The sequence below is a fragment of the Rhipicephalus microplus genome, chromosome 5 (genome assembly GCF_043290135.1).
Source record: "Rhipicephalus microplus isolate Deutch F79 chromosome 5, USDA_Rmic, whole genome shotgun sequence".
Classification (NCBI taxonomy): domain Eukaryota; kingdom Metazoa; phylum Arthropoda; class Arachnida; order Ixodida; family Ixodidae; genus Rhipicephalus; species Rhipicephalus microplus.
The window spans coordinates 24,700,313-24,725,114 of NC_134704.1; the positions used below are offsets into that span (position 1 = coordinate 24,700,313).

The following is a 24,802-nucleotide window of genomic DNA, read 5'->3' on the forward strand; positions in this document are numbered from 1 at the left end:
AAATGCATGAACTGCAGCTTGTTCCAAGTAACAGAAAAAAAAAACGTTATGGAGCACGCGCCTTAATAGCTTAGTGGTTGAGGTGTTGCACTGCCAAGCTCGAAGACGCATGTTCAAGTGCCAGCTACGATGGCCGCGGTTCGATGGAGACGAAATGCGAAAGCACCATGTACTCAGACTAAGGTGCATGTTAAAGAGATATAGATTGAAGGAATTAACTTTATTATTCAGAAAGTGGAGGGGAAATGGGGGAAACCAAGTTTGACGGGGGCTATGTTGAGTCCCAAGGGGCCGCAGCACTAGCAGACCAGTCCACCAGCTTGACCTGTATATTATAAAAGATAACCTTAAAAGTGCTGCCCCCCACGGCTACCCTCATAATTATAACATCGTTTTTGCGTGTTAAACCACGACAGCTTTCGCTGGCTCGAGAATTCAGTGACACTTGTTTTCGCTTTTCTTTCAAACATATGCTCTCGAGCACACCCAGTTTTTAGAACATTAGAAAAATTCTTAAAAAGAAAAGTTTTTGCTGGTACAATATCGACCGTTCTCTAAGGGTTATATTGCATACATATAATATCGAAGCATCAGTTTCCGTATTCAAGATAAGCACCATTTGGGTGTCGCAATAATAAATGAAAATTGAGCAAGTTCATTGAAGGAGCAGACTTTTCTTGCGAGCAGCTGGGGTCATTGCGCCACCTGGCGGAACAGATTGAAGCCACACCTTTTCAGTAAGACGCCTCCGAGATTCTTTTCGGCAGTGCGGCGAAGCCCAAACTTAACGCAGGGCACGCGAATGGCAGAATGCCGATGTGCGAGTGCAGCTACCAAACAATCAAGTCAAGGATTAACGATTGATTGATATGTGGGGTGTAACGTCCCAAAATCACAATATGATTAACAAGTCAAGGATTAGAGTGACGTTCTTGTACACGTTACGTTGGGAGCACGGAGACTAATCACTGTGACCCCGAAACTCTCTAGTGACCTTCAGAATTCGGCCAACCCACCAATGCGCTTGATGTGTTGCAAGTTTCGCGTGTTTACATGTAGGAAACTTTGCCTTTAAAAAACGTCGTCTGTCTGATGCAGGCCAGGCCGCATAACAATTTATGGACCTGTCGTTTCATTCACAAAGGCCGTTTCATCTACACCTCCACTGAACAAAATAAGCTAAAGTTTCATACTTAAATTAAGTATAACTTTTTTTCCGTACCAGCTTTTATGATCGACAGATGCTTTGTTTTATTTTACCTGAGACAGTCTAATACTATCAGTGCTGTTTTAGATTACCTGGATATCTTCTGATAATTTTTCATTTTTGCGTAACTCATTTTCATAACTGTTCTTTTAGGTCAAATTTCAAGCAAAGGCACAAAATTGTCGATTACACCTTGATAACAAGAGAAATTGACATCACTCTCAATGCACAAACATATTTAGCCGTTCGAAATTTGCTTTCATACAGCCATTGTTATCGTATGATATTCTACTTAAAAATGAGGATTCAGTTTGTATATGTAATCAATGAATACGTCAAAGTGCGACCCTGGTAACGCAAAACAGAATGTTGTACGTCAAATGAAAGGTTTCAGTGTATCGCGTCTTAATCGACGCTACCACAGTTTTTGCAATTCTTACGTAGAATAAAGTGCAAAATGTGAATTCGCACCAGAACCTTCCCTTGCCTCAATTGCCCCTTTCGAATTTTCACCTACAAGGGTAATGTTTTTTGCGCAGTTCACTACTGACACGACGTTAGAATATGCAGCATCCAGCTATCTTTCTTGGTCGCGTGTCACTTTGTTCACGCGTCAACTACTTCCCAGTATTGTCAAATTCATGAAATACATTTGCGGTGCAAAATGATGTGCTATTGGCGAACTGCATCCGTGTCGTTCACTCAATCGCGTTGTCCGGTTTATCCCTGATGACAGCATAAGCAATAAGGTAACATCCTTACACCACACTTGACCGCGTGACTTACTTCAAGTTTCCTAAAGCAAAGTATTCTACCAAATTATGTGGACACGTGTTTTTGTCTAGAACGATGTCATTGATTACTGCGTGCCAATATGACTCACTTGCGTAACGGATTGCCGAGGAATGTCTTCTTCCTCCTCTCAGCGTCTCAAGTTTGAATCACCCGTATCCAAACGGACGGCTTGTCGTAACGCCCCTACATGACCACCCATTAGTTGGCGGATTGGTTGAGAGGTTTGCCGCTGGTCGGCATAGCGTGTCAATCTGGCCTGCTCATTATTTCTCCCGTAAGTCTATTTCACCGTTCATGCGCTTTCTGTGAGAGTGTCAGGCGTTCTAAACACTTTCTTTCTCATTTCGCCTCAACGCGAACGCTGAAAGCTACACAGTGGGTCATTGAAAGGCCGCATTAAGACTTGTGAAAACTTGTGGTGCACGAAAAAGACACGGACTGAGAAAGACGACGGGACGATGCACTAAGTTCCAGCAGAATCTTTTCCTGAAGTCACGTCCATGCGCCAGCGCGTATCACGACCTTGAACATTTTTTTTTTACTTGATAACGTTAAAGAGCTCGTTTCGCTGAGATTCCAGCGTCAGCGTCGTTGCTTGTGTGCGAAATATCACCTCGTGCGTGACAAAATTGAGCAACATGTATATAAAAAAATAAAGAATTCTGGGTACGAGTGGCGATTGAACCAATACATGTTGTTTGAGTGGCAAGCTGGTGCTCTACCACACAGCCACCTCTATCTATCTATCTATCTATCTATCTATCTATCTATCTATCTATCTATCTATCTATCTATCTATCTATCTATCTATCTATCTATCTATCTATCTCTCTCTCTCTTTTTGGACATGGTAATAATTAGACTGCGTACGGAAACAGTACACGGTCCCGCACATAGTTGCACTGTTGATGTTCTGTGCTTGCGAATACAGTGAAAGTAACTTCCCCTGCTTGCATATTTTACAAACACACGCGTCCTGTATGCATGCTTCCTAATACAACGTAAGTATTGCAACAATAATGCATGGTACAAGCGTACATTGCCATCGGGTGTCATAACATGTGAATATCATAATAACTTCATGGGTTAAAGACGCTCAACCACTAAAAAAAGCACACACGTTACTGCGCCTATTCTCTTAAGGCCACGTAGTGGATGCATAGCATGTTCAAAAAGATTTGGTGTATTAAGTATATGTGATATGCACTAGGGACAGAATATCACTATCGCGGTCCGCCCTTATCGAAGCTTAAGGTTTTCCTCCCCCCCCCCACCCCCTGTTTTTTTGAAAGCATGGTTCCCTTTCAGTGTGATCCCAAGCGCGGTGGTACAATATTACAATTAAGTTACAGCACTGCAGAGCGCAGCCAGCGTCTCCTCTATTTTATCAATGACAGCCAGATGCGCCCGATCCAGCCGCTCGCCACATTCTCCCCTAGCCCTTTCCTGCTCTCGCCCCACGCCTAGCCTTCGTGAGTGCTTTGCGGTAATGGGGGAGAGAGCCCATTATGTAGTGCCTCACGACGGAAATCATATGAAGTAATTTTTTGTTCAGTTGCATATAGATCCGTGGGGCGGCATATTACATTTCTCGTGTTCATAATGTTGGCTGTCACGCTGGCTCTGTAAAAGATACGATGTTCTGAGATAGCGTGTCATCGTTCGCGGCGCTATGTGGGCAACCAATGGGGAAGCGTTACTGCAACGCAACTGCATGTGCGGACTTTGAGATCGCTCTGATGCAGCGGTGACATTGCTTCAAGCCACAAAGGAGTCCGAAGGAATAAATCTGACAGGCGTATGATATTGGAGTGGGAAACACGTCTGTCGCATCTCCGTGTAAAGCTCCCGAAAGAACGTGTGAATGCATCACGGCCACTCGCTGAATTAAGGCGGACCGACGGCTACCGTTGAGTAACACGCGTTTGCGCTGGCATTGAAAAAAAAAACAGAGGTGGCGTTGGCGCAGCGCAGGCATGTCGCGGCACGCCGTGGAGGCCCCGGTAACTATGCAACGCCTGATGCAACGCTTATGGCATATCGTCTGTCGAGAGAAGAGGTGTTGACTTTGAACCATTAGAGGTCCGTATATCATATGGTTCGCCATAATGATTGAGTTATGTTCGCGGAAGCCTGGACAACCAATAGGCAACGTTTCCTGGCCACTTTCGAAAAGTGTGGTGGGGCCCCTTTGAGCAACATCATCTACATCACAACAGTGTAACTTGCAGTCCACCGAACCACTTTCGTTCTTGGGTTAAAGTACTCATTGCGAGAGCTTTTAATATCATTTATCTTTCCTATTTGTACATGCTTACCATACCTTTATTTCACCGTCTTCTTAACTTGGATATGGCTTTCCTTCTTATGCATGGTCATTATCTCGAAAAGGGACTGATTGATATGTGGAGTTTAATGTCCCGAAACCACCATACGATTATGAGAGACGCCTTAGTCGAGGGTTCCGGAAATTTCGACTACCTGGGGTTATTTATTGTGCACCCAAACCTCGGAAAGGGATGTTTAGTAGAAGTACATTTGAACTTGGAGTAAAGTACATGAGGACTACACAATAGAGGCCAAGATTTATGACAGATACCTCATCTTAGCTGGGTGTCACTCATACTTGGAGAATAGTAGGCACTCATTACCGTTTGAACAAGAGACTTTCAATATGTAACGGAAAGGCCTCGTATTAAATGTGAAATCGATAGAAAGGCACAATACAAGGAACGCGCGTGTATTAGGTCTCCTTCAAGCTTCGTAGCTTCGTATCTCAAGCTTCCTAGCTTCGTATCTCAGCTTCGTATACGCCACAACGAAAAAAAAGAAAGCGTAATGAATTCTTATCCTTCAAAAACCACCCTTCGAGTTACACGTCTTCTCTGCCACTCCCCGCAGGCATCGAGTGGTCGGCTTTCCTTTCACTTCCACACTGGGCTTCGATTGCCTGGGACTAATGGTCTTGAACTAACGAACTCCTCGAACTAGACACGACTGTGGTACTCCTTCCGCTGCATGGTCATTAAGACTGAAGAAGCGCTGTACAGGGCGGCCGCCACTTGTTTCGAAAACTTTCATTCATACAATATTTCAGAAACCGAGACGTATACGAACCTCTCCCACGCACGCTTCACTGCGGCGCTGCGTAATTTAAGCGTATCCTCGCGGACTACCATTAATACTGGCGCCGGAGCAAAGCGTCGGCCTTGCGAGAAACCTCGCCTTACAAGGCTTCCCTGAGTATACGCGAGTCTGCGATCGTTCGCCGAAGTAAACAGCGGTCAGGCCTATAATAGTGGGGTGTATCGCCTATCGCGCCGCTAAATATTTCATTATACAATACGCCGGGAGTCGGCAAGATGCTCGGTTCGACACGGTCCTTTCAAGCTTGCATCGCGGCAGCCAATCGCACAACGAGGCAACAATTATTGATGCAAATACGAATGCCCTTATCTCGGTTTGTGGTAAGGTGTTCGGGCCGCACTTTAATTCCCTATTTGAGGCGGGCGTTGAGGACGTTTGGAAGGCATAGTGCTCCTCAACCTTGCTGTCCGATGCCCACACCATGAACACATTCACGTTACTTCTACTGCTAATCATAAAGGCGCCGGGGGGGCTCGAAGGTAACACGTATTTTTGTGTCATTATCATTACGCACATTCAAGCCGCGCATTGTCGCACTTACGTGAGAGGGTATTCATTTCCTCCTTTTCATTGGCCACTGTACAACCAATTTTCAAGAGTGCCAAACCAAAATTGCAACTATATACGCGGAGACATCATGCGCACGCGCAACAAACTCAAGCAAGTACTTACTCTTGTGCAACTCCGTAAAAGTGTACCTTTCATGCACCTGCGACAATGCACTTAAAGAACTCGCAGTTGGTTTAAATAATGCGGAGCCCTTCAATGCCATGCGCCTCAATCATGTTGCGGTTTTGTTACTTAAAAAACCGAAAAATGAAGATTGTTGATTCTTCATTGTATCTTCCTTGCACAGTGGAAAAAAAAAATGTTCAGGACACGGTTCATCTCTGATGAATTACAGACCTGCGGTTACCAACGTGACATCATTTTTTTTCTTTCTCCTTTTGTTTATAGTATTACACGTTTGCTATGAGTTTTCCTCGTGGTAGAGCATAATCTCGCTGAAAATACGGCAGCTGCAGGTAACGTTAGCTCTGACGTAAGTGTTCAAGTCTGGGTTGCGCCGATATGACACGCACTGTAGACGCTGGAGAGGAAAGTACGAGCAACGCTCGGACCTAAACGTTCGCGTTTTTATTCCAGGGTATACTGCACATCCGGATTTTGTACAGCTCTGACACCTTTTCTTTTCGTCCACAGTTGTTCGCGGAGGGAAGACTGCGCAAAACTGTGCTTTTCCGGCTAGCCTGGTCAAAGATGTTACCCTGACCATACTGCAAGCTTCGAACGTGGTGCTCTACGTCGACCAAGAGGCTCGTAAGACGTTCTTTTGAAGCGTGAAGCACGTTTGAGCTGAACTTCGCCCACATAGCATCCTGGGTCTTCTTATCTACTTTCTCTTATAAATGTGTTTAAAGGGGCCGTTGCCGCAGAAGTGTTTCGAGCCCGTCAAGAAGGAGCGGTGTCACTACTGAGGTCTGTCACGCACTTTAAGCTCTTTCTGTCTTCTCTCGTCCCAACGAGCACGCTGCGAGCAAAGACGGGGGCAGTGGCACGGGGAAAAGAACATTAACGAGAGCTAGCAGACAATGATGCCGAGGGAAGTATAGGGGATGTTGTTAGTCTCTTCCATTGCCTGTCGACGTCACGTATCACGTAATTTTTATGCAAGAGCTGACAGCTGATCAATAATCCTTCGAATAATACCTCAAATCATCAAGTCTCCCAAAACGAGACCCTCGCTATATGAATGAAAAAAATATGTTGAAATTTAAAGGGCTCGTTTTCCTTTGTTAGACGCAGTATTACATTTGTTAGGCAAAATGAATGTGTTCCGCACTCGCCGTCATGGCTACATTGGCGGCGCTGACTGATGCTTCCACGTTTGGGTGGACATATATACGACACATTCATACGCCATAAAGTGCACGAAGAAATGACCGTTGCCGTAGCTCAGTGGTAGAGCATCGGACTCGTTATTCGAAGGTGGTGCACGTTCAGTGCCTGCCAGCGACGAGTTATCTTTTCGTCCACTCTTCATTCTTCACATTTGCATCACAACTACTTTAAACGACATCCCCTATACCTTCCTTGGCATCGTTGTCTGTTCTCGTCATTATTGTGTCTAACAAAGCAAAACAATCCCTCCTATATAAACTCATTCATAACTCAGATGTAGTATGACAGGACGATCACATGCAAGTTACTGCAGGCAATCCAAGTCACAGCAAAAAGCGTACAGGGTGTGCGTTTATTTGCGTACGGGGCACGGCGAGTACAATTTACGTTCCCAGGCACCAATTCGCGCAATTACGCCACAAAAATGCGCTGCAAATATTCAGATAACACGCGCACAGAGTGACAACATTCCGACCGGTGTCACACGACGACGATGATGATGATTGGCTCAAGGAGAATCACATTAAGCACAACGCAGACAAGGACCCTTCTACATGCAAGATATCAAGTTACCCTCATCTTGCGCGAGACGATTGCACTTTATAAACCGAACATTTCGGGGAGTACAACCTACTGTTTAGTTTTTTATGCACTTCCAAAATTTTCTGAACTATTCTGTCTCTTTCACAACCATGTTTATAATTTTGTATTTTTTTAAGATGCGAAAATGAGATCACATAAAAATTAAGTGAACGCCCATGCGTAGCACTTGTAAAAATAAAAAGGAGAGAGGAAAATGTATGGATGTCTGTGAAACATTTTACATTTTGCGAAGCTGAAGATATTCAAGTACCATGAATTGCAAGCATACGAGTGAAGACCTTCCGCGACATAATTACATGTCGCTAAGAAATCACAATATCAATACATGGTGAGTCACCATCCGTAACTGACATTCCTCTACAGTAACTTTCCTTGCATATTCTCGGTGAAAGAACACGTTTTTTTTTTCTCATGCCAATGCAGAGAAAGTAATTACTATTCTTAAGCGCACAGGACAATTCCTAACGCACCAGAAACAGCGTTCCAGATATCAAGCTCACACCATTCCAGCAAACAAGCTTAAAAAGCACAGACCACGCACTCATTTAAAGAATTCGTGACCCTCGATAGGCGGCCCTGCATCAGAGCTAGGAGAATACAGTACGCTGATATGTCCCACTCGTTGGAAGCATCACAACGTCTTTACCTTCCGATAAGAATGCTCGCTTTTCCTCTAATTGCGGATGGTGATAAGTGGTAGCACTTTGCGGCTGTACGATAAGCGGCCGTACGATGGCACTTTACGTAAACATCTCAACTTTATTCTATCCGAGAAATGAACGTTATCAGAGTCTCATCATTCTATATGCGCGAACCATAAGTAGTGCATCAAATCAAACAGTAAGGTCCGCTCGTATATAGGTTATAAGAGAGAAAGATAAGTGAAAAAAGGATCGGATCTGAAAGGTGGTTAGATTGCTGGCTCACACTGTGCGCAATACAAGAGCAGAAAGAGAGAGAGTGAAGGGAGAAAGTGAACGGGAGAGAGAGGGCCCTACTTCCAAGATTGTTCGCATAAAGATATGTTCTGGAGTGTAATAATCGGTTTAGACGATTAGACGATCACTCTACGAAAGACAGCAACAAAACACCTAAACAAAAAACAACACAAAATAATGTGCATGTTGTCCTATTCCAAGAGCCACTCTTTGTTTCGAACTTTTTTTTGCAACCTAACCATACGTCACAACAAGCATAAATGGCGTAGTAGTGTTTTGGAACGGTTGATTGAACAATTTCCATGGCAACCGCGTATATTCCTCACTTTGAATAGCTGTGTTAACGGGAGTGATTGCGCCTTCTGGCACGTTTCAGAAATACGAAATGATCTTCTTTAGTCAGCACATCAACCAATCAACTGATCTTTGCTGAATGATTCAAGAAGCCCGAGCGGAATACGTATTTGAGTCAACATTCTGTGACTGATTCATACGTCAGCGTTCCGTCTATAACCGCGTCAGGATACAGTGGAAGTAAAAATACGAACAATGATATTACATAACAGATTTCGTCGTTAGACTGCGATCAAAAAAACTGCTTTGTCCACTGAACCAGTTTAATAATCAATGAGAAGTTGGCGTTGCATATGTGCACCAATATCGCATTATATTACACCATTAATTTTAACAAATAACAAGGTGAGACTCGAGAACCTTCGGACGAAGTTCGAGCTTAAATTTCATTTAGGCACGCTTTCGCGTGAGCTAAGCAACTTTCAGACGTTCTATAGAATATTACGATCTTAGTATGTCTCACTACATCACTACAATTACTCTATGTGCTTGCGTGTCAATCCCTCAATTTTCCCTTGAAACCATTTTCGAGTAACTGAAGCTCTCTCGATCGTAAGCTTGCCGTTTCTGATATCAAAATTTCATGCTTTGCGGAGATCACTTCTCCTTTCACGCAGCCACCTTTGCATTGTTGCCTGGACACGAACACACGACCGTTCTCGTTGCATGTATAACATTTGAAGAGCTGCAAGTGCGTACCTCCTTTCTCTCTCTCTCTCTCTTCTTAATTCCCACTCCGATTCCCAGAGTGGAGTAGCAAACCAGGCGCTCGCCTGGTTAAGCTCCTTCCCTTTTCTCTTCTTGCTTTCTCTCTCGTTCTCTGTCTGAAGTGTTGCGCTGCTAAGTGCGTGTATACAGCTCCAAATGCTGGCATGGTAGAAGGAAAAAGCTAGCTGGGAGGCCTGCGCAAAGAAAGAAAGAAAGAAAGAAAGAAAGAAAGAAAGAAAGGAAAAGAAACAAATCAGGAGAGAAATAGAATAAAGAGATAACGAAAGAAAATAATGAGGAAAAGGAAACAAAAATTAAAATAAAAAAGAAAGAAAGAAAGAAAGAAAGAAAGAAAGAAAGAAAGAGAGAAAGAAAGAAAGAAAGAAAGAAAGAAAGAAAGAAAGAAAGAAAGAAAGAAAGAAAGAAAGAAAGAAAGAAAGGTAGCAGGTCACGTAGCACAAGCTCCGCTTGTCCTGCTTTGCCGATATCAGAAGGGCTCTTTACGTATTTATTTTGCTTTTTCTTTCAATACTCTCACTTTTTCACGCTTCGGCCGCAATCTCCAACTGCACACTTCATCGCGCGCACCTTACAGGTATCCCCAATATCCTTTTAAATAAGCACACCTTTCGCGCTTGCTGCGACTACAGGATATTGACGATGGCCCTGACAGCTTGACAAAGTAATCTTACTTCCAGAGCTCCTTCAGACAGCTTTGTCTGCCACTCGAGATAGCGTCCTCACTTATTCATGTCACGGACCAGGCACGTTATCCCATTCGACTCGCGATTCTGAAGCACCCTTCCTCATTTCACGTCAGCGCGGGAGAGATAATGGAGAATTCATTATTCACTTCTCTATCAACGTCATTCCTTCATTCCCGTTGGGTATTTTAAGAATATCCTTTAAAGCATCAATATATCTTTCTGGGCCTGAACACGTAGAAGATAGGAGTTCAATTTCATAGTCGAGTGAATACTTCAACCCCCGTCAACAACAGCGTACGGTTTCTTTATCACTATTATCACTTTCTGTTTATCGATAGATAGACGAAAAGGAAATGAGCGTGTTAACACGGAATTTGTGTAATTACGCGACAGCTACGCTTGCTTGTTTATTCAGAGGTACAGTGCAGTCTTAATGCGGATGAGAGAAATGCTGCTCAAGAAAAACCTAGTGAGGCGATCCCTTCTCGCTGAGAGTATACCTATGGCCGAGGAAAGCCTGTCCCCTTTTGGCGGAACCGCCCGTTATTAAACCGGATAGGCCGTGTTATCTAGCAGCGCTTATCCTACGGCAATGCTCGCTATATTGTTTGCCAACAGATGACACCAAAAGGTGACGTGCTTTCCTTAACTGCTCGTTGATAGTGCTGTACGCCGCCACCGCAGAGCGCAGGCCACGTGCTCGTGTGTTCCCTTCCATAAAGGGCGACAGCAGTGTCCACAGAAAGAGATATGTCCGCTTTGCTGCCCTACACTAGGGAACGGGTGCAGGAGACTGAAAAGAAAGAATGAGAGATGAAAAGGGTGAGAATAAACACCAACCGCACTCTTTATACACACGTATATATATATATATATATATATATATATATATATATATACCGCCGCGGTGTTCTAGGGTCTAAGGTACTCGGCTGCTGACCCGTAGGTCGTCGGATTGAATCCCGGCAGCGGCGGCTGCATTTTCGATAGAGGCGAAAAAGCTGCAGGCCCGTGTGCTCAGATTTAGGTGCACGTTAAAGAACCCCATGCATGCAGGTGGTCGAAATTTTTGGAGCCCTCTACTACGGCGTCTCTCATAATCATTTGGTGGATTCGGGACGTTAAACCGCACATATCTATCATCTTTCATAGTTTGAATTAATAACTGAGACCTACTGCAGTGACTTTTTTGCCGGCATTTACAGCTCGGTGGCGAAATTTACCAAGAAGCATTTGAATCGTATCTCACCATCAAAGTATATTCCTGCTCCGTGTTTCGATTTTGGATCAGCAACAAAAAAAGTGGAGTTGACTAAAATTGACTCAATGAACATAGTTCGCGCCTAGGGCTCAGTCAGACTCAAGCGCACTATAATTCTCCTCAAGCGGACTCCGTCTAACTCACATTCACTAAAACTTTCCTCAACCGCACTCACGCGAACCTAAACTCGTTGGAACATCACTCACGGCTTAATCCGAGCTTGAGTGAGACGTCTCATGAGTGACTTTACCGATCTATGATTGCACGTATGCTCATCAATGTGATAGGCCAAAAACCGACGTGCTCGAATACCCAAAGTGACCCTATAAAACACTTTTTTTTCTTGTCTATTCGTTCCGTTACGCCTACGCCAAAACCTAGGTGTAAATAGGTCGAGGCACCTCGATAAAAACCGTCACTCTCTGATCTCTCGAACTTCATTTCAGATGACGAGTGCACCCCCAAGATTTCACGTGCCTTGCACGGCGCTGGGGTGTCAGTTCTGTCGTTGAAGCACGTCGCTGCTGATGACACCGGATTGTCATTGTCGAGCACGCTCGACGCCCACGCCTTCGAACTGTCGAGGCTCGACTTGCTGTGCTTTGTTCCTTCTCTTCAGTCGCCTCAAATGATACAGGTATGCCAAAAGAGCATGACGTCATTTCGATGACGCGTACAATATCGATGAGCTTCACAGGAGCAGTGATAGTCGGGCGAGTTGCTGATTGTTAATACAAAAGAAAATGAAGGTTGGAGTCCCATTGCTATAATCTCTGTACCGTAATTTTTTTTTAATCTCTGCTAGTGGCATCACAGATTTCAAAATGTTTTGTTCGCATTTGGACCACACTGGCTGAACTAAATGTTCTGAAACTTGGTAGGCTAAGCCTCTGGACTTAGCTTACCCTCAAAGGACTGTATATGTGCCTATACTAGGAACTAAGTTGCCGCTAGTAGACGCCGTCAAAATCTATTCAAGTTTGCGTCGCCACACGCAAATTCTTTTTGCCCGTTTTCTAGCTTATCAAGTATTTTCTCGCGACAACCGTGGCAATTGTGGTATTGCGAAACAGGAATTTACTGAGACGAGAAAAGCAGTTTTTATGCTTAGTATTCCTTCAAATTGTTTAGGGCGCACTGCAGTTCAAAGATAAAGTGGTAAATTTCTTGGTCATAAACAAATTTCGGGTATTCCATTTCTATGTTTCATTGTAATCTAGAACCGGTGTCTGATGGTGCACTGCTGATTGTGATTACCGTCGAGTGGGATTAAATCTCTCAACAGTGCTTGGCTCCCTTGTGAAGTTTGGCTTGAAGTGTGCAATAACCAATAATCACATGCGCTATCGTGATCAAAAGTGACAATGTGATTTCGGTATTGGAAAGATAACTGAAATAATATATTTTTTTTATTTCCACACAATTACGATTAACAAGATTAAATTAAAAGCACGAGCACGAACCTGTTAGTTATCTCATCGCGTCGTGCTCCTCCTGTTCTAGAATTGTATAACGTTTTCTTTTTCTTTTTTTTTTACGAAACAACAGCTGCACAAAGCCGTCAGCTCGTCCGTCCTTTACCGGTTCTTTCGATTCATCGTATTCCTGCCGGCGGCTTCTCAGCCATCGGAGAACAGCCTGGGGTCTTGCCGACTATTGGCCATCACCCCGCTTCAAGGGGACCAGGTAAGCCAGCTTCGAGTGGAGTGTCTGGTGGTACAGCAGCTACGATGCTATAGGCTGCTAATCCGAAGGTTGCGGATTGGACCATGGCTGTCACATTTCAACGGAGGCGGAATGCAAGACACCCGCGTACGGTGTAATATAAGTGCACGGTAAACCTCAGACGGTCAAATTTACGGAGCATTCCACGAAATGACCATATAGCCTGATAATCATATCGTACTTTTTTGCCCGTAGAAACCTATATATTGACATTGTTGATATTGATATATCGATATTGTAGTAATAATGTAATTTTCAGCAACCACGGTTTCATTATTCAAACAAAAAAGGAAGTTCACTTAACAAAACACGTTGTGGGGCTAGTTGGTGATACATTCTTTCCTAAAAATTGTAGCGATACATTTGCCGAGGACAATAAGAGAAGTACGTGACAGGACGGCCGCTGACTCAAATTTTATTGAAACAGGCATTGCATTTTATAGAAAAAGGCAAGCAACGCATGCGCGTCTATGAAGGAAGAGTAGGCAGGGTGGGATTCCCGCAAGCTTGTTGCCCTCGTCAAATGTAGCGCAACAATTTTTAGGTAAGAAACAAGAAATACTGGTTAGTATACTAGAAGACGACAGCAAGTGTACCGGCCTCGTAAAGTATGCTTGCTTCTATAAAAACAAGTTTTAAAAGGACACGAAAGAGAAAAACTTTTTTTCTCCTATTAGTAAATTACTCATTCACTATTCCAAAATTACCATGGTTGTCACGAGAAAACGCTCTATAAGCGAGGTAGCATGCAAAATGAAATTGTGGGTGGCGAGGCCACCTTAAAGTTCCCGCATCAAGCGCCAAGGCGTCAGATTTGGACGTTGTCTACTAGGCCCTACGTACTTCCTATGCAGTAAAATTATGCAAATTGTCCCTCGATGGGGCTGTAGACTTAACATACCAAGTTTTAATGAAGTCACTGCGCCAATGTCGCCGAAAAGCGAGAAATACACTTTGAAATCCGTTACGCAACGAGCCAGCAATTCGCCACGAAATTTCAAAATATTAAATGTTGGCCTCACTCCCGGCTTTTAACAATAAACTTACGGTGGTGAAATTAACAACATTATATTTATCAGGGTACAATTTATGATTTTAAATTAATTTATTGTTTCACATAAGCAGATACGTAGACGTTTTGCACTCCACTGTACACAAGTCTTTAGGCTTTGTACAATGTGTTTGCACGTTCACACTTTCCAGACAACTAAAATACAATATGCTTCGTGGTCACTTCGTTTTCAAATATCATTTTGTCTAATATAAGAAAGTATATTGAATAATGCAAAATTGAACACCGAATTTAGGAGAATTTGGGAATTACGAAAGATGAACACAGATAAGCGCTAAATTTCCACTTAAAGTTTAACTTGAAAAACACTTTCCCAATTCGAGTAATAAGAACTCCGAAAACACGGAACCATACGTAAACAGTAGTTCTATTCATTATTGCTTGTTTGTTTTTGTTTTTTAACATTTTTATTCTGCTATCATTTGCTGCGCTTACCCCCTTCCCCAGCACAGGGTAGCCAGACGGTTTGAGAGCTGGCTAACCTGCCTGTCCTTCCGCTTATTTCTTTCTTCCTTCTCCGTGGAGACAAAAAAAAAGGATAGGGTACGCTGACTTGATCAGGGGCGCGATACTCGTGGTGTCCTGGACTGTCCATTCCGCCTCCGCTGAATGGCTGGTGCTCGGTGGGCAGCGCGCCGCCTGCTACTGGTCTTTTTTTCCGCAAAATCATTTTGACTTTACAAATCTTTCCCAATTTTGACACAAATGAGGAAGACCAAACGAGTTTTGGCACAACGATTGATGCCCCCCTTGATGTCCCCACAGGTCCGTTTTTGGACTCACATCTCGGAGGCGGTGCATGAACGGATAAAAACATGAACAAGTGCCTTAGCACTTGAATTAAGCGCAACGCGAACGCTCACCTGATACAGTTCGAAGGTCGAAACGCAGTCCCTGCATCGTTTTTTTCAAACATGTAAACACGTTCATAATCAAGTTCAAACTTGTCAAGATTGTTTGAGAGTCCTGTTGACGTACATTTCGCCCACATTCGTTTTTCTTTTTTTGCGCGGGAATATGCTGGCGGGTTCGGTGCTTCGTCAAGGTCAAGAGTGCGGTGACGCCATGTTTCACCACTTTTTCGAGTTACTTAATGCATGCCGCCGAAGCGGACATGTCCAATAGATGGACAGCGCGAGAATAGCTCCCCAGTAGACCATGGCGTGATTTTCCTCTCACATTTCCTGCTTCGTCAAGCTGAAGAAAAATAGATCATGCACAGGCATGGAGTATGTTGTTCGTGATAACAGATGACGCTTTGCGATTGTAACCGAAAGAGCATGTTAAAAAAAATTACCGTGTTCATAAACGTTTCAGACGGTGTTCAACGTAAAGCGAACTGACCTTCTCTCAGAAAACTGCACGAAGCTCAACACTTACGCTCAGTGGAAAGACAAGACGGGATTTGACAGGCCTGTGTCGAAGCTCGAACTGTCACCGATTGTACGGAATTATCGCCGAAAGCAGCTGCTTGTCGGATACGTTGAGGTAAGTGCAAGAAGCTTTATGAGATCAGCCATCTTTTATAACACTATGTCCTGTTTTTGTTGTTTTTTGTTTTTTTGCATCAGCTCGACATAAAGTGTCCCTAAACTACCTAGAAGTCAAATTTTAGTTTATGAGGTTGCAGTTTTGCACGAGTCTTCGACAAACACGCAAATGGGTAAATTTTAAGAAACGATGCCGTAGTAGCGGAGTTTTACACTCGTTTGATGATCCAAGAGCGGTCCTCGCTCGCTACGCTCTTTTCTACACTGCAGTCCGTTCAACTGTTCCATCCAAAACGCGGCACATGTACCTGTATGAGAAAGTCGCGTACCTTTAAAGCGCGAGACGTGCTCAATGTCACGTAAACGTGGAAGTTCAATAGAGACCACTCAGCTGACATGTTCATGCTGACGAGCTGTATGCGCTATGACGTGCGCGGTGAGTTTGTGATGCCTGTCATCAGCTGAAATTTTCGTCGACATGGCCTCCTGAAATGTGATCCCCACGAAACCGCTTTTTGCTCTCCATAGTAGAGTACTAAGTATTCTAAATTGTAAACAACTTTTTGTAAGCCCAGTTTATAAGCACACAGCCGAACCCACTTGTAACAATGCTAATGTGCCTCAACACTTTCAATTGTTATAACCGAGAATTACTATAAACGGGTTCCACAAAAAAGCAATATAGAAGGATAGCAGGCTGTTGTAATAAAACCACGATGTAGAAGATAGTCTTGCTTTTCGAGAGAGTGAACAAAACGTTCGTTTGATGTTCTGCGGGAGAAAATAGGTGAATTGTATTCTAGAGGCGCTGCGTTAGAGAGTCTCGATCCGTGTAGCGAAGGCGAACGAGCGCGTCGAGGCACGTTAATGTTACTGTATATGCGACCTTAGAGCAACTCTAAGGCACGTTAGACACAAGCGCTATCTGGCAGCTATCTTCAAAAACGAAGGAAGGCATGCGCGTCTGTCTCAGAGTCGACAAGGTGTAGAATGCAAAGCGACGGACAGTTGCCACCACCGTGTCATCCTATAGCAAAGCGTTGGAAACACTTGCCTTTTTGTGCAAGTGTTGCATTCTCAGAACAGCGTGATAAACGCTACGGTCCTTAGAATTACTTATGTATGCCGTTCCTGGTATAAAGACACACAAAATATTGACGTGTTGTTAGAGTGCCTCAGATATGCGCAATAATTGCTTTTTAATTGACAATCACACAAGTACGAACGCTGATACTTGAGCAATTTTGATGAAGCCATGCCAACCTTAAGATAGCGACTGCGACAGCCATTTTACTAGGGGCATGGTGAGCTATTGACGGTCAGCGATTGACAAAGGGAAGTATATTGTACACTTAACATGTACACACGGACTAAACATCAAAAACTAATAAATACAATGTATACATCTTACAAATGAGCACCAAAATTTAATTGATCACTGAGTATCCAAATGTTACAAGTGAAAGCAAAATTAAAAAGAATCAAGTTAATCACATTTAACAGGATAACACTTATGCATGCGTACTAAAGTGGGCACATGGCTAGTACGGAACAACTGGAAACCTCAGCTGTCCCTCTCTTACTCTGAAGAAACGTGTGTACCATCATCGAAGGGAAGCCTCTGCGCCGTGCGATTCCAGCTGCTGATCTAAGTAATTCCACACAATTAGCCGTATATTCCGGAGTTCGGGATAGGCGCAACTATGAGGCTTGCGCCGTACTTCCGCTAAACAGCGTCACCGCCACAGTACGTACAAGGTCACTGTAAAGACCAGTCTTGCAAACAACCCACGTTCTGTTCCCATGCGCACTGTGACAATTGAGAAAGAACGCTATTCTCGCACGCCCAACGTGTTTAGCGTGGCCACCTTTTAGGGTCAGATAGTACTCAGAGTGCGTCCTTGTGTGACTAGTTCTCTTTAGTAAGCCTCGAATTCAAGGGAAATTTTATTGAAGATTATGTCACTGATACTAGTCTCACCAGATTATTTCATAGGAAGTAGTTATTTATTAATTTATAATTAACGTAGCTTTCAGATTAACGAATCAAATCAGCTTGATGTCTAAGTGGGAACCGCCAGAAAATAGCATGTTTCTGATATCTTAAATTGGAGGGCAAAAGCTGGCTTCACTGTTGCTGGCAAAGCGTTGCGAGAGATTCCACTCCAGCAATTTTTTTTTTTTTCAGACAACTTCCTTGGTGTGAACACTCCGCGCCACGGCACATCCAGATCAAGGAGGTTCAAAAAAATTGCTGGATTGGAAATCATTGCCCACTAGTGAAACTGTGCCAACCGTAAGATGGCGGCTGCGGCAGCCATCTTACTAGGGGCATGATGAGCTGTGGCGTTCGGTGATTGAGAAGGAGCGTTTTCCTCGCACGTCCAGCGCGTTTAACGTGGAAACATTTTCGGGTCAGCTAGTGCTCAAAGTGCACCCTTGTGTCACTAGTTTTTTTTTTTTAATAAGCCTCGATTTTAAGGCAAGTTTTATTGGAGATTAAGCCACCGGTTTGAACCGTGGAGCCAAACCACGAGATTGAAGTAACTAGAAGAATAAGAATGGGGTGGAGCACATTCGGCAAGCACTCTCAGATTATGACAGGTAGATTGCCACTATTCCTCAAGAGGGAGGTATATAACAGCTGTATCTTGCCGGTACTTAGCTACGGAGCAGAAACCTGGAGACTTACAAAGAGGGATCAGCTTAAGTTGAGGGCGACGCAGCGAGCGATGGAAAGAAAAATGGCAGGTGTAACCTTAAGAGACAAGAAGAGAGCAGAGTGGATTAGGGAACAAACGGGGGTTAAGGATATAGCTGAAATCAAGAATAGGAAATGGACATGGGCCGGGCATGTAGCGCGTAGACAGGATAACCGCTGGTTATTAAGGGTAACTGACTGGATTCCCAGAGAAGGCAAGCGGGTTAGGGGGAGACAGAAGGTTAGGTGGGCAGATGAGATTAAGAAGTTTGCGGGTATAAATTGGCAGCAGCAAGAACACTACCGGGTTAACTGGCGGAACATGGGAGAGACCTTTATCCTGCAGTGGACGTAGTCAGGCTGAAGATGATGATGATGAAGCCTTCGGTGCTATAGTCTCTGCGAATCATTTCTTTGGAAACAACTATCTTTAAATATATAATTACCTTGGCATTTAGGTTAACAAATTAAAGCAGCTTGGTGTATAAGTTGGCACCACCAGCAAACAGCATGTTTCTGAGATTTTTTTGGTGGGCAAAAGCTGGCTTCACTACTGCTGGCAAAGCATTGCGGGAGCTTCCACTCCAGCTATTCTTGTTAAACCTCCTTGGTACAGATAGTGTTCGGCTCTTTTCTCCTCTCGGCCGTCAGTAAAATTGTTTGTCCGAAAGTGCATTAGCCACCGCCGTACCCGCGCCACAGCGCATTTTAAAAGTCAGCTTTACCGCAATACCGAATCGCTGTGCGCCGATGCATATCGCAAATCCGAAGGTGCGCTGGGGATATCGGGCTGTGGGTGGGAGTTAAGTAACTTGAATTTCTCGTTTATTAACTCGATAGCGTTAAAGAGCTCGTGTCGCAGAAATTCCGCCGTCAGCGTCGGCACCACTGGTTGTGAGGGAAAAATTGTTCATGAGCGAAAAATTGAGAAAAAAGCAAAGGAATAAAATTTTTGATCGCATCGAACCCGGGCGTTTCGCGTGGCAATCAGGTTTCCTACGACAAATCCACGATGTTTTTTTCTTTCTTTATTGCCTTGCATATCAAGACTGTTCACATTTCACATATTTACATATTGGTCAAAAGACAAGCGAGTCACAAAATACACCCACAAAATTCGTTAAGGTACCGTCAGCTCTTGTCTGACTATCGATCAATACTTGGGCATTCGTAACAATGGCTCCAAGCGCACAATACATCCTTTTGGCCCTTCAGCACTTCAAGAAAATGGCACACAGATTCACAAAAATATTGACGCACACAGAGCACTTCTACATCCGCGTTTTCAAAGGCACATCGGGTTTTCCATACACTGTGAAGACACAGAAGCATGACTAGATCATAAGGCACACCTGCCTCGTTTTCAACCGAAAGAAAACGGATGCCATGTGGACTTAACGGTAGTTCTTTTTTCAAGGTCCTCTGCAATATGCATCAGAAAAAGACCCCACTCCAGCAATCTATAAACACGTGTTCTATTGTTTCCGGTTTACTACACAAGTGGCAATGTGTACTCCATGTGACGAATATTCCCCTATCCTGCAACCATGTTTTATTAACTGGTAAGGTACCACTATGTAATTTAAAGAAAAAAGTTTCGACTCCTGGCGCTACAGGTATTCTTTTAACACGTTTCAGAATATCCTGCCCTGGGCCTGCACAATATAACTGACGGTACAATGGTACAGACAGTAAAACATCGACAGGGTCTTTATACAATTTTTTACGTGATACTTCAGCCAGACACTCTAACGAAAATCTCACTGACAAAAAGTGAAAAGACGAAACAACTTCCTTTAAATACCCCTGTATTGGTCTTTGTAGATTTGATGTCGATACGAGAAATCCCGACAGCACTCTAGTTAGCCTTAGTTATATAACAGTTCTCAAAAAAGGGTCATTTACATCACGCAGAAAAAGGAAACGGTTTACAAGTTGTCTTATGTACAAATGAACTAATCCGAGCCCGCCATCTCACTTTTCTGAAGAGGTTTGTGCATCTTGATCTTTCCCAGACAGAGCTCCAAATAAAAACTGAAAATACTCTGTGTATTTTCTGTACACTTATTCTATTGCAGTGCCAAACCTGCATTACGTACCACAGCCTGCTCACCAGAAACAAGTTGCACGTTGTGGCCCCTGCGAATATCGAAATAACCCAACCTTTCCATTTTTCTACATCATTGTGCAATGCATGTCTCTTTTTTCTGATACGGTTCACTGCCGTGATAGAACTCCAGCGGCACTCCTAAATACTGCACTGGTGTTTCCTGCCATTTAATATTTAGAAATACTCTTGGCGTGACGTCTCATTCCCTATGCCAGAAGTCAAGGCACTTATCCCAGTTCACGTATCACTTACCTGGCAAAACGTTTTCACGGCATTTACAGCATGCATTATACTCTCATAATCTGTACAGAAAACTGCAATGTTGTCTGCGTATGCAAGGAGGCTAACTTCAGCTTCATGCAATTGAAAGCCGCTTATTGCACTGTTATTAATTACTCTAAAACAGAAAGGTTCAATCAAAATAGAAAAATGCAGGGGCGATAGCGGGCACCCCTGCCAGTGAGCTGACCGCAGCACAGGTATACACTCACCCGCAGTTTTGTTTATTACCAATCTCGTCGTGCATCCTGTGTAAGCCATGCGCACTCCGTCGCTAATCAAACTCCCTACGTTCTTGTGCTCAAGTAATGAAAACAGCAAGTCGTGCGGCACGCTATCAAATGCCTTTTTGAGGTCAATTTGAAGCACGGCAACATTGAGATGCATAGCGTCACAACTTTCTGGGATTGATCGAGCTGTGTTTATGTTGGTCATTATTTTTTTCCTTTTATTCCACAAGTTTGGTGGGACCCAACCAGTTTTCTCATAACTGTCTGGAGTCTTTGGCCGATATTTTCATCAATATTTTATAGTCAACATTAGTTAAGCTAAATGGTCTATATGTAGTAACACTTCTTAACTTCGCGGGATCTTCTGTTTTAGGTATTTAAACCATGCAGACTGACAAAAACAATGGTTGTAGTTGTTTACATCTAAAAGCCTTGTTAACTACCTCCTTCAAAATAGGTAAAATTACATCTTTAAATTTCTTGTATACTGCAGCACTCAGATCATCAAATCCCGGAGACGTCCCATTGCTTAACTTATCAATTGCTTTTTCATTTTCTCGCTCTGTTATAGGCAATTCTAAAATTTTCTTCCTTTCGTTATCAAGTCTTGGCAATAATGAAATGAAATCACTATTAAAACGATCTGCGTGTGTGAATAACTCTGTAATATTCGAAAAATGCACCGGCTATTGCTTTTTTCGTATGCTGTCTTGTTCCTTTATATTCTATTTCTCTTATTTCACCTTTACAGGCATGTCTCTTCTCAGCTACAAGAGCTCATTTCGGGGGCATTTCTCCCACTACCAAGTTTTCTGCTTGAGCTCTAATCACTGCTCCGCGATAACATTCTCGGTCTATCAACTCTAGCCTCTGTTTAGTTCTGTTTATCTCCTCTGAAAATGTACCGGCCTGGGTACATATTCTTCCGCTACTAATTGTTGCAAGTTTTCACGCAAGCGCACTTCAAGTTCTTTTTCAGCATGCCTCAGGATACTGGCTCTCTCAAGTGCTTTTAGTTTAATGGTCTGTTTAAATAATTTCCACTTATATCCCCAGGATTCAAGTGTTCTATTTGCCAAGTCTTCTATGCCCTCTAGAAAAATGCGATTAAACTCTTCATCATTTAATAGCTTTACTTTAAATTTCCAGAGGTCCCAAGAAAAATGTTTGTTATTCCTTTTATGTTTACCCACTGAGAATGAAACCAAACAATGATCGGTAAACGTAACGGGTGTAACTCTGTAATCATGGCACGAAGGGATGATTTCAGAAGACACGTATACTCTGTCAAGTCTAACATGGCTCGAACGCTGAAAGTGGGTAAACATAACCCTTTTTCCACTGCAAATACATTCACCCACGTCCTCTAGCTGAGCCTTCGCCACCATATCGATTAGAACGGCAGTGCTTGTATGGCCTGAAAATTGATTTATTTATACTCGAACAAACACAGTTGAAATCCCCGGCAAAAATTAGTTTACGTTCACATTTCAAATATAGATCAAGTTTTTCCAAAAAACTCTTTTCGATCTTGAATCACAGTGGGTGCGTACACACAGATCTTTCTCCATTTTTCTCTTAGTAAGGATAAATCACATATAAAACGAACCACCTCGCAGGCGCTTATGGACTCCACTTTCGCATTAAGGCTCTGCCGAATTAACAAGAGGCAACCTGCAGATGTACTCACCGCGTTACAAACGCACACCTGAAACAGTCTCGTGAAAGGCTGCACCATTCGCTCAGCATGCTCTTCGCTCTCTACTTTAGTTTCCTGTACAGCGACGATGTCTAGATCTTGTTCTATAATCCGGCGGTAAAGCTGGTTTTGCCGCCGTTTGGCAGAAATCCCCCGTACATTTAGCGTCGCCAATCTAATCGCCGCCATCATGGTGAGTAAAAGCCGAGCGAATGACGCTTACCTTACCAATGTTACTCGCAGCTGCTTCGGGAAAAAACACTGCATAAATGCCGTGTAGTGGAAGGAGTCTTCTAAACGCATTTTGTTCGACAGGTGTCACGACGAAAACGAGCCCATTCGGCCATTTGTAGGTGCATTTGGGAGGCCATCAAACTACGTCGAAAGAGGCCGGGATAGTGCAGCCATCGGCGCTAAAAACGCACAAGAACTTCCAAACAGCTCTAAAAATGCACAACTATGTCCATCTAGCGGAAAACATATCATGCCTTTCCAGAGCCGTTGATCAATCAAACAGCAAACGCGACATAATGTGCTGCCATAGTGTGAGGCATTCTGAGCCTTTTTATGGCCTCTGAAATGGCGAGCGGTTGGCGTGTACTTTGGAGGCCATGCGACTCTTGCTTTAGATAAAAAAAACCTTTATGTACCATTCGCGCGCGCGCGCGCTGGTATAATCTACTGTGCGTGTGCTTGTGCGTGCGTGTGCGTGCGTGCGCGTGCGCGCTTGTATGTGCGCGCTTGTGTGTGCGCGTGCGTGCGCGCGTGTGTAACAAAAGATGTTAATAAGTACGCACTTAGCTGTTGGAGGGCGCACTAGGGGCCGGATTTCACTATCGCTTTCAACTCAATATTTCAACCCAATATTTCAACCCAATATTTTTTTTCTCTCTATTCAATGGTTTCGCGTTCCATTACCTTTCAGAATGGCTACCCAACAGCCAGAATGTTTTGTTGTAACCGATAATGAGGTGTGCGGGCATTGCTGTAAGCGGGTTTTTTCACCATACAAAACTTTACGGTGCAGCAGCTCATCAATGTTACCACCGATATATTCTTAAAATTGAAGACGTCGTGTCAACGACGTCTTCAGGACTCGCCCCCTCAGGGATGACGGCATCGAAGGCTAATGCCTTCTTCGGTGGCGGGCTCGCCATGCTGGGCACCCACCAGCCTACGGACGCCCTGAAGCGTGCTGCTTAGCTCGTCGCCACTGGGTCAAAACTTCCAGCTTGACTTCGATCATAAATATGTCCTTCAGTCCTGACGCGCATCCCTGTCGGAGTCTTTTTGTTGTTCCCAGATGTTTAGGTTTCTGGATCTTCTGTAGACGCTGGGCAGTGGTTTATGAACGGAGGGTCATTGTTTGGTCTCGAGGTGCTTCGCCCCTAAATACGAAAATAAAGCAATGCAGTGCTTCTCACAATGACCTGATTTCGGTCTTCGGTTTTCCCCAAGTAAAGATGGGAACTGTTATTGAAATTAGGCATAAGGGGCCTACATCCGCCATTACAGTCGAAAACCTTCGTGGCAATAACCGAAATAGGCACGCTTTGTTCCCCCGCTCCCCCCCTAGGCTAGGCTATTAGGGCCTGTACACGTGCTATCATTACATGCGCGGTTCTTGTTCTTTTGCAGTACTCCCCCTTCTCGGTTTCACGACGGCCGAATCTGAATGGCACAGTCGTCTATGAAGGCGTGGACTTCTCGCTCATCTCGAACTTGGCCCGTGTCTTCAACATGAGGTGACCGTAGCTTAACAGGCAGGGATGTAGGCAGAATTTATATTTATTTTCTGGAGAGAGGGAGGGAGGGAGGTAGGGGGACCACTTTGATCTGGAGTGCACGTCTGGCAGACAGATGAGGTCGAGTGT

At 43.9% G+C, this 24,802-nt stretch overlaps 1 protein-coding gene across 1 annotated transcript; it reads left to right on the forward strand.

Annotated features, from left to right (window-relative positions):
* Positions 1–245: 245 nt before the first annotated feature.
* Positions 246–24,677, forward strand: LOC142817219 (uncharacterized). The gene is made up of 6 exons (XM_075894277.1): positions 246–327; positions 6,353–6,469; positions 12,069–12,259; positions 13,171–13,308; positions 15,737–15,907; positions 24,567–24,677. Exons 1-6 carry the CDS (start codon positions 246–248, stop codon positions 24,675–24,677), a joined length of 810 nt encoding a protein of 269 aa, XP_075750392.1.
* The last annotated feature ends 125 nt before the right edge of the window (positions 24,678–24,802 follow it).